This window comes from Alosa pseudoharengus, unplaced genomic scaffold, assembly GCF_046254945.1.
Source record: "Alosa pseudoharengus isolate Yale_2024_CS ecotype anadromous, Long Island Sound unplaced genomic scaffold, YU_APseudo_1.1 YU_APseudo_1.1_scf_18, whole genome shotgun sequence".
Lineage (NCBI taxonomy): Eukaryota > Metazoa > Chordata > Actinopteri > Clupeiformes > Clupeidae > Alosa > Alosa pseudoharengus.
The window spans coordinates 9,225,806-9,252,026 of record NW_027468650.1 but is presented as its reverse complement, the minus strand read 5'-3'; the positions used below and the strand labels follow the sequence as shown (position 1 = coordinate 9,252,026).

The 26,221-nt window shown below is 42.6% G+C and overlaps 2 protein-coding genes across 7 annotated transcripts; one reads left to right on the top strand and one right to left on the bottom strand.

Annotated features, from left to right (window-relative positions):
• Positions 1-693: 693 nt before the first annotated feature.
• Positions 694-5,690, bottom strand: LOC143130927 (leucine-rich repeat-containing protein 14). 2 transcript variants are annotated; one of them, XM_076290219.1, is made up of 4 exons: positions 5,305-5,690; positions 4,060-4,349; positions 2,870-3,712; positions 694-2,665 (listed from the first exon to the last, which is right to left on the bottom strand). In XM_076290219.1, exons 2-4 carry the CDS (start codon positions 4,335-4,337, stop codon positions 2,086-2,088), a joined length of 1,701 nt encoding a protein of 566 aa, XP_076146334.1. In that variant the 5' UTR covers positions 4,338-4,349; positions 5,305-5,690; the 3' UTR covers positions 694-2,085. The 2 variants fall into 2 exon arrangements, with proteins under 2 accessions (XP_076146334.1, XP_076146333.1); XM_076290218.1 differs by having other exon boundaries at positions 4,449-5,689.
• Positions 5,691-5,815: 125 nt separating this feature from the next.
• On the top strand, positions 5,816-22,998 carry frrs1b (ferric-chelate reductase 1b). Of its 5 annotated transcripts, none has more exons than XM_076290217.1 (17): positions 5,816-5,865; positions 6,636-6,834; positions 8,489-8,640; positions 8,773-8,867; positions 8,946-9,096; positions 10,461-10,643; positions 11,106-11,204; positions 11,739-11,889; positions 12,686-12,799; positions 14,901-15,016; positions 15,132-15,218; positions 19,427-19,524; positions 19,927-19,985; positions 20,203-20,346; positions 21,197-21,238; positions 21,338-21,390; positions 21,481-22,998. In XM_076290217.1, the coding sequence occupies exons 2-17, from the start codon at positions 6,636-6,638 to the stop codon at positions 21,571-21,573; spliced, it is 1,836 nt and encodes a 611-aa protein (XP_076146332.1). In that variant the 5' UTR covers positions 5,816-5,865; the 3' UTR covers positions 21,574-22,998. The 5 variants fall into 5 exon arrangements, with proteins under 5 accessions (XP_076146332.1, XP_076146331.1, XP_076146328.1 ...); XM_076290216.1 differs by having other exon boundaries at positions 5,838-5,915; XM_076290213.1 differs by lacking the exon at positions 5,816-5,865 and having other exon boundaries at positions 6,105-6,834; positions 21,197-21,223.
• Positions 22,999-26,221: the final 3,223 nt, after the last annotated feature.

The following is a 26,221-nucleotide window of genomic DNA, read 5'->3' as shown; positions in this document are numbered from 1 at the left end:
CCTTTTCAGATGGCTCCCATTTGCCCTTCTCGTTCATTAAGTTGAAACGCGAGCTATGGCACTGACATTCACAGCACATAATCCGCTGGAAACACAAGAGCATTGACGGTGCAGAGAGTGAGGCTTGGCCTTCGAGCTGCATCTGATAACCCCCTCCCTCTCTCCTGTGACGCAGGCATAGTGCTCCCTCCACTGACCTACCGACCCCAACTGCTCGGCTTCACGCGCTTCCTAAAACTGCCCCTGGCTCAAGTCCTGCTGAACCCGTTCCCCTACGGACCCGTTCCCCAAGTCCTGCCGGACGCGTTCCCCTACGGACCCGTTCCCCAAGTCCTGCCGGACCCTCACTGCCTGAAGCCGTCGCCCCAGCGCTTCTTCATGGTGGAGCAGTCGTACGTCAGCTACTACAGATAACGCCCAGTGGCGTCTATTGAGGGAGCCGCGTCTACGTGACGGCAGACGGGAGAAGTTCCTGGACGACGATGGCAGGTTCAACCTTGTGGACCGAGATGTTGTTGAGTAGGACAAGCAGACAGCAGCACTCATTGATCAATCATCTGTAGAAAATCGTATCATGATGCTTTGAATCAACCCTTTTGTAATTGATTCATTTAAAAATGTGTTACTAAAGAACTATATTACTCAATAACTTGAATCAAAGTGCACAATTAGGAATATAAATCTTTTTTTAATTTTTATTGGTGTAACACAATGGTAAAAGCAATTGCTGGTTATTTTAGAGACCAAAGGTAATGCCCTGGCTATAGGATTTGGCTGTAGAATTGGAGATTTGAGGGTTAAGGGCTTACTTGGAAGTTAGTTTGTCACAGAGTTCTGCTTAACTTGATGTCAGCTACTGTGCCTTGACACATCCTAAAAATTGTGTCTATACAAATAAATATTGCATAGCACAGATTTGTTAAAAAGGAGTTCAAAGGAAATACACAATTAACATGTTATCTGCTTACAGAGCTTTGTACTGTAGGATCAGTTTTACTTACAACACGTCTTTGATCTCAGTTGTACAAAAATTATCCAGCACACAAACAGTCAGAATGATAAATTACTGACACAGTGAAGCAAAAAACATCACCATACACACAGGTGTCTAAGCCATTTAAATCAAACCAATGAAGGTATTGCTATGTGTTGTAAATACACCAGACTTTAAATAACACTTTTCCCAGAATTGCACATTAGTGCTCGTCAGGATAGGTGGTGTGCAATGCCTGAGTTTCCTTTGAAAATGTTGCTGGTAGCTGCTCATACGGCACGTGACCCTGGGCCCTAAATAAGATTGTTGACGACAGGAACACAGACAGAGTGTGACTTGACCAGGAGCCAATCAGAGGAAAGAGTGATTCTTGACATGCCTGGTTCAGTAATGATGGATAGCATACTCAGTTTCAGCTGGACGCGCGATGACAAAACATATGAGCTAAAACAATGTGGATGGCTGAAAATAACACGTGTGCAGAGTCTAATTCTGGTTAAGCTACTTTACTGCTGCTTTGGTTCTTTCAGCACCTGGTTGACATTGCACAAGAAATGGGTTCACTGCCAATGCCTAAATGCCTGGTTAAAGCACGTGCTAGGCCTTGTGTATATCAGATATGTCAGGTCATCAGCCCTAACTCTAGCTCAGTGCCCATGGTAATGCCCAGGAGTACTTAACAGAGGAGTACTGTCTGGCCCTGATTGAAACCAGCGATATAGTTAACAACAATAACCACATAGCTTTTTATATATATATATATTTTATATAAAAAAAGAACTCTCATTCAAATCTTTCACAGAGCATAATCCACATAACCCATCATTACAGATTGTCAGGCACTTCTTGTGTGAACTATTCCTGTAAGCTTACGATATCCAGAACAACCCCCTTACCTGGTATGTTTACCCCTGATATCACACGTCATACACAACTGAACTTTACAGTCCTGAGCATCTCTTGGGGACATGCCAGGTTTACATCTCAGACATAGTATGGAGTCTGTCCAGCACTTTGGCCTTTTAATCACCATGTAAGGCTGTCTCAATCACGGTCCAGTCTTGCTGACAGCGCTCACTGAGATCATCAAGCTACTCAACCTCCAAGAGATCTTTGGTAAAGTTCAGCAGGTCTGAGGTCAGGAAGAGGTCACTAGATCGTCCACTCTGCCTGAGGAGCTCCTCCAGTTGAAACAAAACGGCTTCCCGGATCTCCCCCTCCTCTGCCAAGGGCCAGTCCAGTAGTTGGGCGCTGGAGGGCATGGGGGGCAGTCCGGCCTCGTACTCCTCCAGCGGGTTGGGGTACAGGAGCAGCCGGAGGGAGGGTATCCCCGCGGCCGTCCGGACCAGCGACAGCAGTCCCGTGAGGGAGAGGGGGTTCAAAGCGAGCCTCAGGCTCTGCAGAGCCCGGCAGCAGGCCAGGGAGGGCAGCAGCGTCGCCAGCAGGCCGTCCGAGAGGCCACAGCCGCAGAGGGAGAGCTGGGCGAGGGAGAGGGTGGCCTGGGAGAGGAGTCGGCGCAGGGAGGGCAGCGAGGACTCGTCCAGGCGGTTCTCACTCAGGTCCAAGCGCTGGAGGGATGACGCATGGGGACTACAGGACAGGTAGGACAGGTCGGCTGGTGTCAGGCTCAAGTAAGGGAGTTCTAGCACCTCAAGGGGTTGGGAGAGAGAGCTGCAGGTTGGAGAGAAACAATTTAACATCATGTTACATTTTATAATGCAATAATAAAATGCAATATAATAAAATACAACAGTGCAACATCTCGGCAGTTTATTGCTCGTCTTCAAGGTTAGCAGTTTTTGTTTACTTTCCATCCATTACTTGTAAAAAATGATTTTCTTTGTGAATTGTGATGCAGTCCTGTGCAAGTCATACCTTAGCAGCAAGCGCAGGTGTCCTGGGAGCCGCAGGGCTGTGAGGCTGAGATGACGGAGTCCCTTCAGCCCCCCCAGGCCCTGGGACATGTCTTTGAGTGCCCCCTCCTGACCAGGCAGGGCCCTGTGCAGGTCCAAGTTACAGTAATGAAGCTTCAGGGCGTGCAGGTGAGAGAAGGGGGCCAGCAGAGGCAGGAGCAAGGCCAGGCCGGACACCCCCAGGCTGGAGTAACGGATGTCCAGGCCCCGGAGGCCCTGCTCGGGCAGGAGGGAGAGGAGAGCAGCGATCGAGGGAGCCGGCAGCTCTTCCACGCGGAGGTAGCGACAGTGGAGCCGCAGGGGCCCCTGAGAGGTGAGCGCCCCACGCACACGCTCCCAAGACCGGGCGTTGACAAACAGGTCAGCACGGACATGCAACAGTACCGGTTCAGGGTCAAGGTCACCGCTCTCTCTGTTCAGGTCTACTGAACCGCTCCTCTTCTGCATCTCCATCCGCCTCCTCACCCCCATCACAACCTCTCCCCCCTCCTCCACTCGTAGGTCCCGGAGGCGGTCCACCTTTAGCCCTTTGCCCTCCAACTCCTCCTCACTGCCCTTCTCCACTTCTATGCCTCGGCCACCTGATCCACGGTCCCGCTTTATGGCACTGTCCCTGGTTCTCTCAGTCTCCAGGCTTCTCTTCCTCTCCCGTTCCCCCTCTTTTCTAACACCTTTCTGGGCAGCAACTGTAGCCTGCAGCACCATGGAGCAAAGGGCAACAGTGAGAGACCAGCCACCCATTGAGTCTTCCACACATTCATCTTCACACTGCAACCCACATAGATCCAGCAACTGCAGGGCACACCTGTAGTCAGGAACAGAGGGGGAAGGGGGCATGAGAGATATACTTTTACTACATCACTACTGGTAAGAGCCACCATGTGATGATGTGTGACATGTCCAAACTATGATTTACAGGCTACTGCATTCCATCGTTTATGTTGAGCGTGTCTTACACATTCATGGTTTTGCTGTGTATGGTGCATTAGCAAGCTAACATTAACGTGAGGCCGCATCAGCAGTACACTGACCTCGACACGTAATCAAATACCCTGCTAAATAACTTCGAGGGTTTTACAACCATACAAAACACCTGCACCATCCATCAAAACGGTTTAGTACTGTCAGTCAACCGACGCACAAGTATCATACCTTTTGTCTGCCAATCCTCTCACAACAGCCAACAGCAGCGCCTGGACGCAGAGTCGGTTAGGGGGATTTTGTCCTGGTCGTCTCTTCCTTCCTACGGCCAGAGCACGTTCGGGCCATCGCTGCACTAATTCGCCAATGGCTAGCGGGCGACAGTAGGTGAACGCCGCCTCAAGAAGCGGTCCGTACAATTCTCTGGGCACACTACCGAGCCAACACGGCGACGAACTATGGTCACTAACCACTTCCTTAGCACACAGGTCCACCAAAGAGAATACCATCGTTATATCAGGCTGTCAAGAATGAAAAATAGGTCAAATACAACAAGTTACACTGAAATGCAAAAATAGCGAGTACCCGTATGATATAACAACGCATTAAGTTCATCTTACCTTTTGCAAAACAACTCGACTCCAACTCAGTGGTGTTAGCTGATTAGCTAACTATCATTCTGGTTTTTATGTTACCCATCATGCAGGTTTAACGATCTAACGCACTATCATACAGCAGCTGAGTCAGAAGCTGATAGTAATATGAACCGCTGCGGTTACCCAATAAATCTAAAATAAGTATTTTATGTTTAAACGAATTCACTCGCTGGTAGCTAGTGCCTAATAAAAGCTCGAAAATTAGCAGACGCTATGGCTCCGATATCGGGTCATTGAGTTGCCCTGCCTTTAGAACGAAAGCAGACTAAATACATGTGGAAACACTCCCTAACTGACAAACAAACCAGCTACAAGAGAATGTGTATAATAAGACATTAAGACGAGACAGGCTCTGCAGCTACTCAACGCAGCAGCCTCTAACCAGAGACGGTTGAATCTTTGCTCTAACGTTACCGTGAACTTTTCGACGATGCTTAATGATGACGCCAACGAACTGCGTCCTTTTGTTTATTATCACGTTCGCGGGTACTTTCTATGGTAGCAGACAGTCCGTACTGGTCCAATGATTCTGGATATTTTACTACTCAATGAGACTATAGGCGCAAAAGCAAAGAGAGTACCCGTTTGCATAAAGATGTTAGCCACCAAGCCATCCCGAATCACTTCAGAAGCATCAACTAATGGCCTCCTTACACCAAGCAACTTTGACAAGATTTGGGAAAGATTCTTGAAAGATTATAGTCTTTTGAGTATAGCTTGAATGGGGGGCACTAGTTAAAAGACTCTTTCCCAAATCTTGTCAAAGTTGTTTGGTGTAAGGAGGCCATAAAGCAATGTAATTCAAATGGCACTAGCTTACCGGGTAGAACAAAATAGTGTCGTTTAGTCAGAGTATTTTTCTTCAAGCAAGCTTTTAACGCGACCCCATGTACAACGGGAAATGTGGCTTTCTGCCTTTGCGAAAGACTATCAGTGTGGAAAACATCGAGCTTCATTCATCAACCTCTGTCGACACCCCCTTCAAGCATCTGCTCATCTGCCCTCCCCGAGTGATGTAAACAGACAGTGGGCTATAGCTATTTCCTAACTCACTCAGAGAGCCATTCGATACGATACCAAACAGCAATCATCTGTCAGTTCAAGTGCAATTCAAACTATCTCACGAGTACACTATATAGCTAAAGCATTCATATCATGGTTTATTGGCTTCCAAGGACGTGGAACATTTTGTTATGGCCCAAAACCAGATTTGCATGCAAATATATTCTTCCCTGTCATAAAGTGAGAATGTCTAATCGGTAGATGCGGAAGTTGCCTGTTTTGCACGAGCGCCACCTATAGTGAATGTGTACAGTGGCTGCCAAGTCAACCAGCATGTTCAGTGTCTTCTGGAGTGGGGTCAAGGCGGACTGTCGTAAGGGTAAGGGCAAAGACATACAGCATTTGTAGCACCACAGAAGACAACTTAAGGTGAATGATATGAATATGATGTTGCTTTCAGTTATACTTATATTTTAACATCCAGTGATCATGATGCTTTTGTGTTATGGTTTAGTTGAAGACTGATTCGAAATAGTTTTAGAAGCATTGTTTAACGCTATTGGTACCTCTGTTTGAGAACTGAGGCAACTTCTTATTTTGCTATTCCGTGACCACTGTTTGACTAACTGAGTAGCAGCTAATTGACCAGGAAGTGGTAATTGGTAACCTGTGGGTAACCCACTTATGGTTTACCCGGTTTACTGCAAAAACGCGAACATACTTTACAGAGGTTGGAGTCAAAAAACACTGAAAACGTTTGCTTTGCTGACAACATATGCGAATATTATTAGCCTTCTCGACTCAAAAGTTAAGCTTTGGGGTTTGAACGTCACAATAGGCTAGGACAACGCTACCTTAGTTTAGTTTTTAATGCCATGTTTTTCGCCGCAACACGTTATAGCCTACTTTTAAGTTCAATGATGATCGATCGCCTTGCCCTTCCCCTTATCTCCTCTAACAGCTCTTAATGTTGTTGTACTGATTATGAGCTACAGCAGGCAAACTACAGACTACTCATTTTGCGGTGGTTTATGGTATTATTGTATGCCAATGAATGCAAGGTCAACTATGCCCTCAAATGGCTTGATATCGATAGCCGGATATGAGCGGTCATTAAGAAATATAATTTCCTTTTTGCTCTCTCCACAGATGGCCGTAAAAGGGCTCATCTCGTTGTGGTTATTATTGGCCTTGCAATTTAAGTCAGGAGAGTGTTATAGCAACGGGAAAGTGACTCAAGCATGCGGAGACATGATTCCTGAGCATGGCCACCATGCTAGCCCCGAAACCCCACCATATAACATCACCCTGGACAAGTACCAATACAGTGCAGGAAGTCAAATCAGAGGTGGGTGTGTTTCTTGTGTGTCTGATGTGATTCTTTTCAGGAATCAGGGGTACTTCAGATTGTTTAGGTATAGAATAATGTGGGAAGTTCCAGTGCTAGAGCCAGTATTAGTATGCAGGCATGTCATAGTCAGACTAATAAGTAAACACCAACTTATCCACCTTAATCCTGACAGAATGAGTAGCACTTTCATGAAATAAATTCACATACACAAGGTGTGGCTGTTAAACAGCAAGATTGTTATTGCGAGGAGGAGGCTAGAGCAGTGTTTCCCAAACTTTTTTTCTGGCGACCCACTTTTTAAAAATGACAGACCATCGCGACCCATTTCACTTCAAATCTACCCTGCAACCACCAATATTGTTTTAGGCCACAAGTTCTCCAACTTTTCTATGCCTCCCCCAACCATACATTGCTATAGGGTCCCTGCTTTGAACACGGTTGTGTTGCATTTTGAGCACCATCAGCGTGAAAAGTTGGAAATGACTACTGAAAAGATACGTTTTAATGCGCATCCGAGAGTGGGGGAAATTCTCGCATGTTGCGCAGTCGTCATTCGTCTGCATAGTAAGCTGTTCTTGTATTTCTAAAAAAAAAAATGTTGTAGGCTACGTTGCGTTGCAGACAAATGTGTCCATAAAACTGTGGACGTCAATTCCAATGTAAACAGCAAAAAACTCAAGTCGTTATATTGTATTGTTGTATTATATTATATTGTATTCATGGGTTTCATCCGGTCCCTTTCCACAGGTGTATTAATCAAGCACCATTCAGTCTGCATTGATAATCAAGGTGCCTGATTTTACACACCTGTGGAAAGGGACCTGATGAAACCCATGAATAGTCGTTATATCAGAACAAGAGGCGTTTGCGCAATAGCCGGAAGAATGCGCCTTTACTTTGGAGTTAGCGAGGTAGAAAACGAGAGGAATAGTGTTTAAAATGCCCATTTAAATTGTAGACTATAATGCACTGTTGTGCATTTTAAATCAGAAATAAGAACGTGAGGAGGTTGTTATTTACTTTAAAGATTGCATCTGCAATTGAAACTGTATGCAAATTGAATGGCCTTATGTCCGGTCTATGGATGTCTGCTTTAGTTGACAGCACGGTCACTAGATTTTAATCGGTAAAGTTGAGGAGCTGGTATCTATTAATGTTCGTGCAAATAGGCGGATTCATGTCCCTTGCAGTTTGCAACTGCGAGGTACATGGCAGGCGCCCCACAGAACGGTTTCATTTTGAGAGGTAGATATCCATGCTGGCACCCTCTCTGCGATGCGTTCGTCCCCCAGTTTCATGCGCCAGTTTCATGAGCTTTTATGACAAAACCGTGACTGTGGTAGTTAACAATCTACATTCTAATAGAAAACTGTTAGCTTTCCTGGTATTAAATGATAAATGGTATCAGTTAGGCCTATAACACAATATACATTGTGCTGGCGACCCAAATAAAATATCCTGCGACCCACCCGTGGGTCGCGACCCAGACTTTGGGAAACACTGGGCTAGAGTATAGCAAGTTTTCTTCATTACAAGTTAATGACAGCATTACAGCCTCACTAATAGGTAAATATAGATTAGAACAGTGAAACATTCCAATAGTTTGCTGACCTAAATGTTTTGCTCCATTTTACAACCTTCATATTTCCAGTGACCTTATCTGTAGTCGTACCAGGAGGAAGCTATTTCAAAGGCTTTCTAATTGAAGCGCGAGCACAGGAGAACCCTGATGGCGGGGCAGTGGGTTCATTCGACCTGGTTAACTCTAGCATCTCACAGCTGCTCACATGTGCTCACACAAAGGTGAGATCCACTTCCATCACTCTTGGCTGTGAGGGTTAATCAGCAAAACAAAAATACCGAATGGTTACAGGCAGACTCAGTCCTTGTGGAGACATAATCATTTCAGGCCAATATTTATTTTCTCTCTCAAAGGGGTCTGCAGTGAGTCACACCAGTGGCTCCAAAAAGACAGAAGTCCAAGCCATCTGGACTGCTCCGGACAAACCTCCAAGCAACATCCAGTTCATGTGAGTGTCCAGGTACAGTTCTTCTTTCGATTTGTGCAGCATTGAGCTGATGTGGGGTCTATTTACTCCATCCTACAGGTACACAGTGGTACGGAAGTACAAGCTCTACTGGGTGCAGGTAGCAGGGCCTGTTGCCACTCTGAGAGGGGCCACTCCTGGTCCGCCACATTCCAGCACAACCACAACCACACACAGCACTACCACACCACCAGGAGTGCTACAAAATCCGGTGAGAATATACCACAGCTGATGAGCACCAACATTTAGCCTGATGAGCCAGACCCACATCAAGATGTAGGGTCTGGGAACTTACCATAGGCACTGCTCAATCTGAGGGGTGGGATAAACGGTTGTCTGTCAAATTTCCTCTGCACGCAATAGGATAGCGCCACAACTCATGAGTCCCATGCATTTTCCCACCAGCGGAAACCTAGTTGGCAAGGTGTTCAAACTTTTGCCAATTTAAAAAAAGCTTAACTCAAGTCATGATTCAAAGACCGCTGATCGCCAACAATAGCATCCATCTTCTTTGTTTTCAAGTAGCAGGACATTCACATGGAACCATCGCCGACTATACATGTGATTGGCCTGATAGAAGTTAAAATTTTCCAGCTCGCAAGCCAACGGAGAGTTGCTAGACTAAACTGACTGCAAATTACATTCGCTGCCGCTAGGGTGCGTCTGGATTTCTAGGCTAACCAACATTGTGTGTTTGGATAGATATGGCATTCCAGTCAAACTTGGGCAGTAAATGGACCTGTATTCAAAATCACATCTGACATTTAGTTGGCCCCGCCATTCTTGTTTGAATATTTTCCCAACTATATATTGTGACATTATGATTTTCAGGGTGACAAATGGGGCAGTTATAGTATACCATACATACATACATTAATGAAATGATGTACCTCTCATGTAAATGCATGGCATTGTATGTTGTATTCTATAACACGAAATTTAATCCCGAAGACATCTTGTAATAATGTATGAACAGCAGTGAATATGATTTGAATAGCTGTGCCTTGGCCGTAGCCGCGAGTCATTGTGGTTATTGCTCATACAAACCACTGGGTTAGCAGAAGTGGGCTAATTATTTTCAGCCTGTGTGATTCAAAGCAAAATTAGAGGAGGAGAAGGCTCCATTCAGTCTGGAGACCATGTTTACAAACATACAGAAGATTATGTGCACTGCTGAAACTCATAGTTAGTGTGTGACTATTATGAAAGAACGGTGTAATAAAATGATTAAGACCTTGAGCTCTAAATTAAGTGGTAGGCAAACTGAAAAGTCTATCAACATGCAAAGTTCCCCTGCCTTAACTATAGCTATTGTGTGGCATGTGGGAGGATTGAGCTGACTCAATATCTGTGATAAAAGTGTTATACATTGATTTTGTAAGATTTCTTCAGCTATGAGGTTAATACATGGGAGCAGTTAATATGGTATTAATATGTTTTGTTTTTTAACTTGTATAAAACACTGTCCTACGGTTTATATACAATGCATGTAATACAGAGGAAATTACTGTAGATTTTGCACTTCGCCCAATATTCAAAATACGGTCCCAAATTTGCTCTTCTCTCCTTTCTCAGTTCAGTGCAGAGGACTGTGGCAGCAGAAAGACTTGCCTGCGGGACCCTGTGAACTGTGATCCTAAGATAGAGCCACAGTGTTTCTTCTTGTCATTCCGGACTGAGGAACAGAGTGTGCTGTTTGAGCTGAGTGGCCCAGCAGAGGGATATGTCTCTTTCGCCCTCTCTCTGGACAAATGGATGGTAGGCATGGCATGGCAAGGCATGGCACTGCCGAGACTGTGGCCTTCACAGTACAATGAAATAGCCAGTGGTTGCAAAGTGATCTGGTTCTCACCGGACTTGTCTCATAGACTTAGGGCTGAGCTACACCAGGCGCGTTACTGAAGCGTTCCGTTCGCGTAGCGTCTGCTGCAACAATTAGCTGCCACTACAATCAATGGAAGTAGCTACACCAGACGTGACAGCGGCGCGTACGTTCGAAAAAAATAGACCATTCATTTAAAATGGATTTTACGCGTCACGAACGGAACGCTTCAGTTACGCGCTTGGTGTAGCTCATGCCTTAGTTTATTTACTGGTCTTTGTTGTTTAATACCAGTTCTGCAGGTTCTATCTAGCATGGTAATGCCGCCCAGTGACACATACTTCACTTCAATTAAAGTAATCCTTGACAGTGATGACATCTTTTGCCCTTTTCTGTAGGGAAATGATGATGTTTATTTGTGTGTAAGAGATGGGGACCAAGTGGAGATTAATGCCGCCTATGTGGCTGGACGAACTCATCCTGAACTGGCAACAGAGGTATGGTGTAACACAGCACAATGGTCCGCATTACGTTAGCCATGTGTGTTACTGTGGAGATGGGGAAAAATGATAAATATGCTTATGGATCAAAGATAGAATTCTAAGGAGAATCTAATAGCGTAATCCAGTTGGTAAGACTGATAAATTGTGATTGTAAGAACTGATTTGATTTTAGTCTATAAGATATGTCTTCTAAACTTACATTCAAGATTTCAAGATATCTTTTAGTCAAGTCAGTTTATTTTTGAGCATATTTAACACAGGGTTGACCCGAAGTGCTTTACAAATAAAACATTAATAATAAAATAATAATACAATACAAAATGCCTACATATGTTGTATATTGTTTTGCTCTACTTGAATCCATGAGTTTTTTTGAGCATACAGTCTCCATACTTAAGCTCTGCCTTGTAAACCACTCCTTTGCTGACATCTGCAAAGCTGTTCAAGGACCTGCTGACATGAAATATTATGCCACTGAACCTTTGTCCCATCAGTCTGACCCCAGCCCACCCCTGCTCTCATTCCCAGAATGCACTACGAGACACAGCGTGGAGAGTGTCCGACGGCGTCATCCAATGCAGCTTCCGTCGAGACCTCCACCTTGATCGGCTCAACCAGAACCGGTTTAACCTGGACCGGAGCTACTTCCTGTTTATGGCTAACGGGAAAGCAGAAAACGGTGAGCCAGGGCCCCTGCTGATATAGAAATCATCTGAATAGGTCACGGCCTTGGCACCCTTGTGTGAGCCATCAGCACCCTATTTGTTGGGAGCAGAGTGTAATTTACAATGCCACACTCTGGTTGCTCGCTCTCATCTCGGGTGTAAATGAAACGCTTGCCAAAGTGTCGCTGAGCAGCGCAGCGCAGCTGATGTTATGAGATGTTTTGCACCTTGCTCGTGTGATCCCCACTGTGGTTACCACTAGCTGAGGTTACACTCGCAGCTTTTTTGCGGTCTGTGTTGACTCCAGCTGTAAAATTCATTTTGGAGTTGTGCGGTTGTGTAATAACCATCTGTATTACCAACTGTAATTACAACAACAGTCCGCTTTTTTAACTGTAGAGCTTTAAAGTGCCCAGAACCTTTCCTTAAGAGCATTATGAGTGAACAACAGTCATGAGTGTGTGTCTGGAGGGGTTAGTCATGGCCTGTGTTAAAAATAGATGTTTTTTACAAATCAGACCTGCTAGGATAAAGGACAGCTCGGGTCTAAGAACAACCTAAGGTCTATTTTTGCATGATAACGAGTGTATATTTTCCTTGGGGAATATAATTTTGCAACTACATTACTTATAGCCAAGCCTCTGGCTCTACTCTTTTAAGCTATTATCTAGGCTAAAAATCATTTCACATCTATGCTACTATGGAGATGCTCTCTCTATACAGTCGTTATAGACCCTAGGTTGTTCTTAAACCGGAGTTGTCATTTAATGGCAAAACTTCACGTTTCATCTGTACACATTTTTCCTTAAGGTGAGATTCATAGGCACAGCCGCCAGCCGTTAATCTCTACCCATCAGAAAGTCCTCACCGGCCCGCCCGAGAACCTCAGTGGCTCCCGATCGCCCCTGCTCATCAAATTTCATGGTGAGGTCAAGCACTACATCGTATTTACTTCTGTGTTCTCATTCCGCCCTTTACAAGGTGCCACGCTCCCACATATCACTGAGAAAGGGCTGTCTTCATCTGGATAGACTTTGAGGATAATTTTTCTCTCTCTCTCGCTCTCTCGCTCTCTCTCTCTCTCTCTCTCTCTCTCTCTCTAGCAATTGTTTTGTATTAGAGATGGACCAACCATGTCTTGGTTAGGTACAGATAAAGTTAAATATAAGGTAGAGAAGGAGAATCCACACAGTATTCTTGTAATAGCAATAGGTAATACAGTACCCTCCAGAATTATTGGCACTTTTGGTAAAACTTTTGGTCACTAAAAACAGGTATACATAATCTTTTGGTAATTTATTGTAATCTAACAATGAAAACAATGAGGAAAAATCCAACCTTGAAGGGAAGCAATAAATAATAATAAATAATTATTTTTAACAAAAACATGTCACCCACAATTATTGGCACCCCTGCTTGTAATACTTTCTTAAGGGCGCAGTCAGGGATGTTACAAGATTTCAAGCCCATACATTTTTTTGTCACATTCAGCAATCATCTAACTGATGGGCTAACTGCCCATTCCATGATTACACTGAAAAGAAATTCCAGTCTCTGTAGGCAGCCAAGGCCCTGAAAACTGGAAACAAACAAAGTGGGGGCAGCCTGCCCCAAACAAAAACAAAACCCTGCTTGGAATTTCTCTGGGAGTACTGAGGGTAGGGGTTAGCTACCTACTGGTGTGTTTCATTTGGTCTTTGGTTAAAATATAATGTATGTTTTTTTTGCACAAAAGCATCTGCTAATGAATGTAAGCATAAACACAAACAAATGTGACTTCCTGTAAAATCCCTGACTGTGCCTTAAAGCCTCCCTTTGACAATAAAACAGCTTGTAATGTTGACACCCCATAAAGTTGGAGAACACAAACCAAGGGATTTAAGACCATTTGTCTTTACAAAATCTCCCCAGATCGTCCAGATTCCTAGGTCCACACTTGTGTCTTTGACTCACCCCACTGTTTTTCTATGGACTTTAGACCAGGGGACTTACAGTAGATGGCAATGGCAGAAGCTTGATTTTGTAAATCATTTTTGTTTTGACCTTGATGTTTGTTTCTGTTTATTGACCTGATTGACCATTGAACATGACTCACTTTTAGTGTCTTGGCAGATGTCGACAGATTTTCATTGAAAATGTTCAGGTTTTTCTTGGAGATCATGATACCATGAACCTTAATAAGTTTACTATGGCCTTTAGGGATAAAAACAGCACCACAATATCACAGCCCGTCCACCATAAGGCATGGGGTTCTTTTCAGTATAGTTTTTCTTCTATATACACTAAACCCACCTAATAAAATATAAAGCGTTCCTTGCCAAAGAGAGAAATTTTAATTTCATCTTACAATAGACCACAATTTTAGAGAAAGTCACTGTACCATTCAGTAACTCCTGTTGTTTACATGTGTAATTAAATGACTGGAAAGGCTTTTACCTGGCATAACCTCTACATAATCTATTGTCTTTCCCATGCTGAAAAATGACTAGGGGATTTAGCCTCTGTGTCACTTCATCTTGATACCATAGTGAAAGTACCTCTGAAAGTTCACAGTTTTTGTGTATTTTATTTAAGATTTTCTAGGGGTGCCAATAATTGGGCAACGTATTTATTTCTTTATGAGATTTTACTTTTTCACAGAATAGATTTGCTTCGCATCCAGGTTGGATTTTTTCCTCATTGTTTTCATTGTGAGATTCCAATAAATCATCATGGTCTGAAGATCCTGTGAGATCAAAACGTTGCCTTTTTAGACAATAATCTAAAAAATAGATTCTTCTCCCTCTATCTCTCTGACATGTTTTGTCTGAAACGTGTAAATATATTTTGGATGTGCGCACCACTTCTCCACAAATATGATTCCAATAAATCACCAGAAGATAATTTTTTATACCTATTATTAGTCAACTACCAAAGGTGCCAATAATTCTGGAGGGTACTGTAGGAAATAGGTAATAGTCAGGCTAACCTTTGATTGATTAAAAGAACATCTGAGTGTGCCTAACTTTTGATTTTGGGTCTCCAGGTGCTTTTATGCTGGTTGCATGGATGACCACAGTTAGCACAGGTGTCATCTTCGCTCGCTACTTCAAACGCGACTGGTCCGAAACCCCTTTGTTTGGGCAGCGAGTGTGGTTTCAGGTATGGGTATTGTTTTCTGTCAACTATTGTCACGATTGGTTATTTGGTGTTACATATGCCCAGTGTTAATTTTGCAGACATGTTTTTAACTCGCTAGTTGTTGTGTTGTCCACAGATGCATCGGGTCCTGATGGTGCTGACGGTGGTGTTGACGTGCGTGGGTTTTGCTCTGCCGTTCGTCTACAGAGGAGGCTGGAGCAAAGTAAGGGACACAGACAGACACCCACTCCTGCACTTGGTTGCCTGGTGACTGGTAAAACATGCAAGGTCACGACGCGTGTTTCCAGTGCACGTGTGTGTGAGCCGTACAAGGGGCCACTGTGGTCAAAAACAAGCATGATCAATCATGTTAACATACAAACACACACATACACACATGGTGCTCACTGCACATGGTGCTCACTGCTATTTTAGTGCACACATTCTGTGTAGACAGACAGCCAGCCACACACTCAATGACACACACACACACACAAGCCATACACCTACACATGTTCATACATATACACCCCCACACACACACATCTTTAAACACCTCTCCCAAAAGTGTCTGAGTGGCTACTCTGCGCCAACTGTGTGTCATATTCTTTCTCACTGCCTCCGCTGCACAGCTGCCAGATGACGGACTGTCCCTCTGCGTTCTCAGAATGTGTCATCCTATCACATGCAGACTGCCCATGTGGGGCTCGAGCAATCCCCTCAACCACTGACTGAATTACTGACCCTGACAAGGTGTGCAGGGGTGAAGAATGACTGATGTGACTGAATGACATTCACATCTCTGACTCGCTAGTCCTCCCAGCTCCTCACAATGACAACAACAACTTTAAACTGTGGAGCTAATTGTTGTCTTTGGACTCCCTGTTAGAGACAGCGTTTTGTATCGGTGAAGTACATTTAGTGGAATTACTGGACTCAGTGGCTGCAGATTGCTGCCTTTTTGCCATGTGTTGGTGATGTATTTGTGACTCATGTGGGACATCTGTAATGCTATTAGCTGCCAAAATCAAAATGCCAGCCCTTTCTCGTTATCTGCTTATCACGCCATTCTGTATTTCCACCACTAGAGGACAGTCTCTACTTTGGCACTAACTACTTGGGTGAGAGTCAGTCCTCTGGAAAAGCTGTGTGCTGTTCACAGCCTTGTATTAAGCCTAGGCGCTACTTTTCTGGCACAGAGTAGAAGTAAAACATAGTAACATATATACCGGTATATATATTAGGGCTGTCAATCCATTAAAAAATGTAATCAAATTAATTACATATTATGTGATTAATTAATCACAATCAAGTAATCTAATAATTAATTGCATATATAATTTTTGCTGTGAAAGTATTTTAAATTTAAATGAATCATTGAATAATCAGCATTAGTGACATTAAAGTTCAAAAACTCTTTTATTATTATTTTCTCTGTTCAAATAATGGCCATAATAATCTATAATATGACCTAATATGCTGAGGAAATAAATTCAAAAGTGCTTCGGGAAGAAGTTTTTTTCACATACAAGGGGACACAATGAAAATAAACTAGATACCGCATAGCGGTACAAAATATGACCGCCGCTCAGTCCTGTACATCCGTTCCGCGAAAATAAATCACACTTCAATGTGTCTCCATATTTTACTCCATCCCCCACTCTTGAACCTTGTGTGTATGCTTGTTTGGCATGCCTGAGTGTGTGTGTGCGGCTGCACAGAAAGTAGCCTACTGGTGCTGAAAAGGTGAATAGATTGTAGAATAGCCAAAGAAGATGTAGCATTGTTATAAAACCTTTAAAATCTCTAAACAATCACAAGTAGGGCAGTTCATCACAGTTCATCCATTGCAACTGGATTGATGAAAGGTCACTTACACCTGTAGGCTACATTGTATTTGGGAAAAGCAAAAGGTATCAGCATAATGTTATTTAATTAATTTATTTATTTATTTACAAAAACATCTCTGTCAGTTCCATGCCGTTTTCAACAGCTATCAAAAACAAAGGTCATTTTTGGATGGATGGATTTTTTTGTGAATGTTTCTTCTTCTACATAAGATTTTAGTCATCTTTAGTTCATGTAATACTTTATTGTCAATGCACAAATTAAGTAACAGTAGTCTGAAACGAAATGCTGTTTTACATCTAGTGGTGCAAATAACTGACATGTCCAAATGGGCCTTGATGAAATGCGTCGCTAGACTGTTCATACACATTTTAACGGGCCAAAGTTGAAGAGCTGTTGTCCGTTATTGTTCGTGCAAATATAGGCTGATTCATGTTCCCTTGCATTGTGTAACTGAGGTCCATGGCTAGTCTGGCTTTCACCAGACCAAGCTCAATCTATTAAGAAATCAAAAAATAAATAGCGGGCAGATCAGGCTGGGTTCACCAAGCCTAGTCCATAGCCATAGGCACCCGATATTGTTCACGCTCTGGCTATTCTAAATGCAAAAATGCATCAGGGAGTTATGACAAAACTGTAACTAACAAACTAGATCCTAATAGAAAGCTGTTAGCTTCCCTAAGCTACAGGTAGGCTTATAAGGTAGGCCTATTTACAACATAAATTGTCAATAGGCTATGCTGGCGACACAAATAAAATCTCCTTTGGAAACCAATGGCTTACGCCTTACAGTATCAAGCGGACTTAAATTGCCATATCGTGGCGAAAAGTTGTAATAAAATTCACGCAGCTCCATGAGTCAAGGAAAGCGCGAATGAAGTAGCCACTTCTAAATGGGACCCACTACACAGCTTAAGGTGTGTTGCTAAAGCAGCCATAATGAAATGAAGGTGTCATTGTTTGGATACTTCACACACACGTGCTTTTTAATTTCACAGACAACTACCAAGCTGGAATCAAAGCACATCGATTCCCCTCTCACACCCTGCACGCACTTAAAACAAAATAAACAGGCGTCTCAGTCTCACGCATGTATAGGCAAAACTGTATCAGACCGGTGTAACGTTGGTAAATCTTCCATTGCACAGAATGATTTTTGTAGCACGTGCAACAAATGACAGTCGAAAGATACAATTACAGTGCTGCTATCAATTTGCTTGGTATAACCGCATTTCTAGTTTTCTACAAATGCAATCAATCAAATTGGCCTCCATCACGCTAACGGTAACATTACCTGGCCCGATATTATAAGATTAACGTACCTGCAGTAAAAACCAAGCATGTCCGATAAACATCCTCAGATTTATTTTGGCTTCAAGAATAAATGGGAATTACATTTCATGTGAACATCATCCTATCCTTATTAGACGTTCTCTGCGGTAAACTATAGTCCTTGTAGGAAGCGTCCATTGTTATTCCAACCCACGTTTAACTTCCAACAAAATTACGTCTCACTGCAACGATGCGCCATCTAGTGGACAAATGACTACTTATCGCCAATACTGGAAATGCAGCCATGATGATGATGATGAATATTTATTTTGGCTTTCTTTTAATCCTACTGAATTTGTAATTATGTATCGGCCGTTCTAATACCGATAGTATGTGGGTGCCTGTGTGTGTGTGCATGTGTATATGTGTGCACCGCCATCTACAGGCCAATGAGTGTACAGTCACTAAATGTACACATAATCTAATTTTTTTAAGACCCCCCCCCATGGATGAAATTCTACAAAACTTGGCATACCCCCAGAGAATGCCAGGTCAATCATACACATAACATTTGGTGCAGTACTGAACATCTTAACTGAAGATAGGGGCGATTAAAGCAGAATAATATTGCATTTTAATTTTTTACCGGGGGGGTGCAAATCACAAATGAGTGATTATGGGCCAGATTGATGTGGGCCCTTGAGACCAACATACCATAAAAGATTCTTCATCCTCGGTGCCACGGTTCAGGTAGTTATTTACGAAAAACTGCTTTTTTTGCGGTTCGGGGGGCCCAGCACGGGGGGGAGTGGACCCCGGGGACGAAACGAAATTTTTCCGTAAAAGTCTAGTGGGGCTACATACCCACCAAATTTCATGTGCCCCGGTGGTTCGGTGTCCCGGGTATCGTTGACCAAAAATTCAGGAAGTAGATGATGGGGGAAAAAAAAAAAAAAAACTTTGACAATCCCTATATGACCGCTTCGCTAGCGGCGGTCATAATTAACACTCCCCTCAATGTCAACACTATTTTTTTACATTGATGTGCGACTTTAGAGTTGACGAACTCCACTGATATGCCAATTCCTTGCGTGTGTGTATGTATGTGTGTGTGTGTGTGTGTGTGTGTGTGTGTGTGTGTGTGTGAATAATGTTACATGAAAATGCAACCTTTGCACACGTTCGCCTCTGTAGATTGCACACTATATATAGCCAACTGTAATGGAAAGCTGTAATGGAGGATAATAGATGATAACCCCTGCAGCAGGTCCTGACCTGAATCCTGACCCTGTTATGTGTGGTGTTCCACAGCGAGCAGGATCCCACCCTTACCTTGGCTGCACTGTCATGGCCCTGGCCATCATCCAGCCAATCATGGCTCTCTTCAGGCCATCTCCAGATTCCTCCCAGTAAGTGAGATGTCACAAGGGTCACCTTACAGAAGAATTCCGGCAATTTTTCACATACAGAAGATCTCTGTTTCTCGAGGTCACCGAGTACTGTCGGTATGAAAGAAAACCCAGAAAACAATCGGTTTTACCTTGCTCAAGTTACTGCAGCCAACAGTTAGAGCTGTCAAGCAGGTGCAGTGCTACTACTGCTATGGGGGCATGTTCATGTTCTATGTGAAAAATTGCCGGAATTCTCCTTTAAGGTAGAGGCATTAGAAATCTACATATTGATATAACACAGGGGCTACTAGACACCATTGAAATGTGACTCATGTAATTGAGGATTAGGTTTGAGGAAAGACAGTGAGTCATCCTACTAATGTCCATGTCCTTTTTTTTTATGACTCTTGCATCTCCTAGACGACCCATCTTTAATTGGATACACTGGAGTGCAGGAACCATCGCACAGATTATTGCAGGTAAAGGGGACCATTTCCACTCAGGTGGTGATGATGGTGATGAGAATGTGAGCACAGTTGGTCGTCCGTGGCTGACAGACTCTGTCTCTTTGTGTGTGTGTGTGTGTGTGTGTGTGTGTGTGTGTGTGTGTGTGTGTGTGTGTGTGTGTGTGTGTGTGTGTGTGTGTGTGTGTGTGTGTGTGTGTGTGTGTGTGTGTGTGTGTGTGTGTGTGTGTAGTCGCTGCCATCTTCCTGGGCATCCACCAGCAGGCCCTTCTTCTGCCAGCGCCGTGGTCCACTGGCCTCCTGGCGGGGTTCGTGGTCTGGGGGGTTTTGGCAGAGCTGGTTTTCGAGCTCCATATGAGAGGCTGTCTTGCACCAGGTTAGTTTTACCAACACAATTGGATGTCTTAAAGGGGTGGTTCAGGATTTTGGACATAGGACCTCATTTCCAAGTTAGCAAGTATGATATTTATAGTCTGCCGTTATCATTTATTTGCCTTGGGTGTACTGTGGAGTGGGTAAGACTGTTTTTAGTGGCAGGCTAACACATACTGATGACTTGCGCTAGCCTAGCACCTGCGAACTCTGCAACTAGGACTGGATGAAACGTGTTGAAATGTTGAAAACGGTCTCCACTGATAAATATCACACTTGCTAACTTGGAAATGAGGTCCTGTGTCCAAAATCCTGAACCACTCCTTTAAACACTGCTGTCATTTTGATGTAAAAATGACACACCCAAGTAGTTATTTTTAAATGCTGTTTTCAGTGTCTACTGTCTTTGTCAAAGTCGTATATGCACATATTTCAATCAACTTGAGTCTAAAGAGCATTTATTATTTGTTTTGCGTTGCTTGATGAACTCTGCTCTGTACTAGTTTAACCAACTGCGTGTTTCTTTTCCGAATATCTCCCCTTTTCTCTTTACGGAAGAAGTTCACCTACTTGCCGAATGCAATTATTTGCGTCCTTTTACTGATTAATGCTATTGTGCCTCAGAGGGAGAAAATCAATTGCAGCGTCTGATTGTATAAAACGGTAGAGGTCTGTTCTTGGAGATACATTGTTAGTGGTCGGTATGCGGCAGAGAATACTAATCAGGTGGAAATGCCAGTGCAAGCTGCTCTTAAGCACATTTGCCGTAAACTCTGGGTAATGCATGCATGGGTCCTTTGCTGAACTCGACTAAAATGATTTTTTCCCTTTTCAAATTGCACATTCTTTTACAGCCTTGAATCACTCCCCTCTATTTTCCAGTAGGTATTCATTTGGTATGTCTTTGTCAATGGGGGAAACAGTGCATTTTACATGTTTATGTAAGCCAGATATTTGAATTACCATGGCAATCATTGAGTAACTCTTTTCAACAGGGAGCCAAGCTGAAGACAAAGAGCTCATCTTGCCCACCTCTTCAGAGAGCAATGTAAGCAAGTGGGACAGAGGTGATGATTATGCAATTACACACCGTGAATCTGTCAAAAAATTAATGCAGAATTTTTCACACTTGTTACAGGAGTTCCAGTTCAGAAGGATACTTTTTGGGGTCTTCCTCTGTGGAAACCTGGCTTTCCTCTTCACTTTAATAAGCTTGATTATTAATCTGTGACCCCGGAGAAATGCTTTACAGGTTGTAGCACATTTTGCACTCAGGAAGGTATTTAAATTTCTGATGAATGGGGACAATATTTTACCAACCAACTATCTGTTGGAAAGTTTACATTTTAAACATCCTTGTACAGAAGCGTCTATACATTCCAGTCTTAAAGAGGGTTGTAGACACCAGTGGTGTTGCACATTACAAGAGATATGGGGAATATCACATTTATGCTAAATGTCAGAACATTTCACAGGAGAAAATCCAAACTCTTAACTGAATTTAGCATAAATTGAGTAGTTCATTGCACTTCTGCTGTTAGTAGTTCACTCATGGTGCCCTTTGAAAACTTCTCGGTTGAAAGATGTTGTGTTCAGTTGTTTTGAATCTAACTTGTTCTCTAAATGATTGCCAGCTTATGTTAAGTCAAGTGCTAAATCCTTGTTCCTAATTTCGAATGCTAATTTATTGATATGGTAAAATGCACCTGTTAATGCTTGATTATTCTCGTTTAAGCACTTGCAGCTCCATACCAGATTTGATTATTGTAGAGCTACCACTGGCATGCCACATCTCCTTAACATAATTTCGTATCTGTGGTTTCTCTTTTATACTATGGGTTATGCTATACCATCGGTCGGACATTGCAAAGAGATTTTTTGAGAATGGTGTTATAATGCTTGTTTGAGTTTCAGTGGAACTGAAATGTACTATATGAGGTTTTTAAAACATGCTGAAAAAATCAAAAATACAAAGGAAAGAATTAGCTCAGTTTTTTCGATCTAGCACATACAGTAGAAGCATTAATTGTTTTGACATTTTGCATATAATGATATTCCCCTGTAACTGCTGAAGCATATCCAACACTGTGTGTATGTGTGCGTACGTGCGTGCGTGCGTGTGTGTGTGTGTGTGCGCGCGCGCACGCGCATATATGTGTGCAATGACAATTGAGTGATCACTACATTCATGCCATGTGCTGCCTGTAGTTGAATGCTTATTATGAGCTTCCTAAGCCAAAGACGTTAGCAGGGAAATTGTGTCTAGTTCACTGAACAAACTTGAATTTTTATCTCCACAGCAAGTCTGTAACGTTAACCATGAAAGCCTGTGCTTTTCTAGTTGTATGGCCTTTTTAGATTTTTAATTGCTGGAGTACGAAATGCTCATGGCAATGGACTGAATTGTCTTGACCAATTCTGAGATCAGTAGTCTGATTTTATATTTTTTTATTTTTTTAAATTACATTATTCATCCAGGTATACTGGTTGCACTGCCCTTTCATGCTTTTGTGAAAAGTATGTAATTATAATGTACAATGTACCTAAATTAGTAATTAGGTTGAAACATATGTGTAGTGTATAAATGATAAAGATATCACTTGTATGCTGAGAGAAATCTTTTAATAAATGTCCTTGCTAAAATGACTAAACTCAATATTAGCTTACATTCTAAGAAGATTCATATGCAGTTTTAACAAAGGTTATGACATTCAGCAATGTTTTCTTATTTGGAATTTGTTCCCAGGTTTTAGGTGTTCATTAATTATACAGTTGTATAATATAGGGTTTAAATGGCACATTTTTTAATATTTAGATATTTTACATATCATTGAGGTCTTAAAATACTTAAATTAATAAACATGAAACTTTCACCTAAGCTATACATTATACTTTTTAACATGATTTTATATCTACTCTTGTCAGCTACTCTGACAGCTTGTTTGCTCTTAAATGCATTGCTACTGTTAAGATGAAGAAATGTTTGTCCTTTAGTGTTTATATGGGCTAATATGACATCAGAAAGGAAGGAATTTCATCGTCGCATTTTGCCCATACATATTTATTGTTGCACTATTGTTTTCGGAACACTTGCATTGAAAATACAAACATTGTTTTTTTTTTGTCATATTGAAGGCAATCAAAATTTTTTGCAACAAGTGATTGGCTCACACAAATTCAAAGATTAGCAAGCAGAACAGATAATGCTGTAAGCATAATGGCTTCACATAGCATACAAACATATATGTATATATTTTAGACAATACATTAAAAGTCATGGTCAATAGAGTTTCCATTAGCTGCTCAATTGTTTTTTTAAAAATTTGGTTTTTGACTTTTTTGACTTCTTACATTTGGCTCAAATGTGTAGGCCTACCGAGAGAATTATATACTTACAGCTGCATCATTACTTCTTTTTATGTTATGCTTGAAATAAACACTCAAGTCAGTCATTGCCCCTTGTTAAAAACACATGAGTTACACTCAATAGGAGATTCATGTAAGATTGTGTGCATAAGATTCCAAATTATGTTGATGTTAATACTGCATTGGCTTCATATCTTTGTGCTTGGAAAATTACAAATCTGGTCTCTGATGAAAATACAGTAGGAAAATACAGTACATATAGCTCTTTTTTCTACTAAGACAGTACAATAAAAATAAGCAGTCTGCTTTTCTGAATTTGAAAATAGTGTATAAGCAGTTGTTGACTAAAACATTACATTCAGATAACATTCAGGCATCTTGGCGTACATACATACACTTCCCTCTTAGCCTCTGTGGACACAAACAGAGCATTGAAAAATTCACATAAGCAGCTGACAGCAGCCAGTGTTATGTCACATGAAACAAATGTGATTAATTTTCTCATGTAGCACTGCAAAAAAAAAAGTCTGTTACGTAAGACAGAGCAAGGGGTTGTCAGTCGATATCCATTTTGTTGATCAGGCGTTCCGCTTTTATTGGTTGTTAGCAAACTCTCCGGCTTCCCAGCGGAGAGCCATGGCACTTTTACGGCGACCACCCAAGTACATTTCTGGAAACTAGAGAGCAAATCAGGTAGTTAAGTACAAAAAACAACATAGGATCACAAATCAGTCTTCATTTGTATATACATTTAGCCACTGAATAGATGTGTCATACAGTAATTGACACAAGGGACAAAACATGTCCATCCATTGTAATGGCTAGCAAGTTTGATAATGAACTTGTTTTAACCAAATGTTATGAATGATTATTAATAGACTATCAATAGACCATTATCCTCCTCATCATGAATTAGTCAGTGTTACATGAAATTTGTGAGACTTAATGACTTCGCATTTAAGCTAAAACAGTAAAGGCTTACCCTGTTGTCACAGGACACTATGGAGCGATCCATCTTGTATGTTTTCATGGGAGAAGATGGGGAGGACTTGCATTTTATAGGCATCTCCTCTGAAATGTAATACATCAAGACATAATTACAAAATGTGTAGTGTTGTGTCCTAGAACATTAATCAGTTTCTACAAGAAGAATGTATAAGACTAGCCGTTTAAACTATCACATTGACATACAGTACCTGACGTATCAAATGCACTGTTTAGAAGATTTGGGGAGACCACAATTGTGTTGAATTTTTCCTTAGTGTACATGCTCGCCCGCTGTCTCCTCAGTTCCTCCTCACGCTGCTTGACCATCTTAACCTCCTCATCGATGAGGGACTGTGTGCTTCTGGAGCGCAGCTTGAAGAAGGGGTTGTTCAGGAACATGCTGTCCTGGTTCTCCTCAGCAGCTGAGTTGAGGCAGAATTCGGACGCACTGCGGATGATCAGGTTGGACGTCTCTAGGATGATCACATTGGAGGACTCATTGGAGTTCCAGTTTCCTGGGTGGGCAGCCCCCATGTCTTTCCCATAACGCTTTGGGCTGCAGGGATAAGGATCAGGCTCCAGGATGATGACATTGTTAGCAGCAAACTCTCGTTTCTGTGCACCTTTGACTGGCGATGAAGTGATTATAAAAGATGGTGTTGGGTTGCTAGGTGATCTTGGAATGTTGCAGCCATCGTCCTGATGCTCAAACATCTTCCTCTTCTCATCCACCTCCTGGCAGAGTTTGGTGGAGTGAATGACGACTGGTCTGGCTTTAGCTTGCACAAACTCGCATGAGCTGGATGAGGACAGGGCTCTTTCGCGTCTGAAGTTCTCCTCTCTTTCCATGGTTAAGCGGATCTCTTTCTCAACAGGGGTCTCTGGGTCGTCATAAGGGGATCTGTAGCTCAAGTCATCCAGGCCAGAGTCCTCAGAACAGGGGCTGAACTGAGTGTGTGGATAGTCTCCCCCAAGAGCCAGATTCTCAAAATCAGGATCCCTCCTGGGCCTGTCAATGTTGCGAACTGGTGTGTACATGAAGCTGTGGCTACCTTGGCAGAGGCCTGGTTTAGGTGTGGTGGGTGACTGGACCGTAGTCTTAGCCATTTTAGTCTGTTCCTCCATTTCCAGCCATTGTTTGCGAGCTACCCGGAAGTCCACGTGCTCTGTGCTGACATTCTCACTCTTCATCTCCTGGATCACGCAGTAGTCTTTGGGCAGCTTCTTGTCACCTTCTGAATGTTGAGAAGTGTGTTTGTTGTTGGACCCCTTTCCAGTTTCTTCATCATCTTCAGAGATTTTTGACAACCCATGGAACAGCGTTGGAGTTGTATAGGTCACCTCCCTCTTCTCAAAATCTGAGTCAGTCTCAGGCTGCTCTAGAATTTCATCCCCGAGTGGAATCTCAGACTCACTTTCCTGGTTAACATCCTTTGGGTCATCTTCCTCGTCGTCAATTGAAGGCTTTTGGACAAAGAGCTCCTGTGCACTCAACTGCAGACTGTCTAAATACGAGTCATCATCCT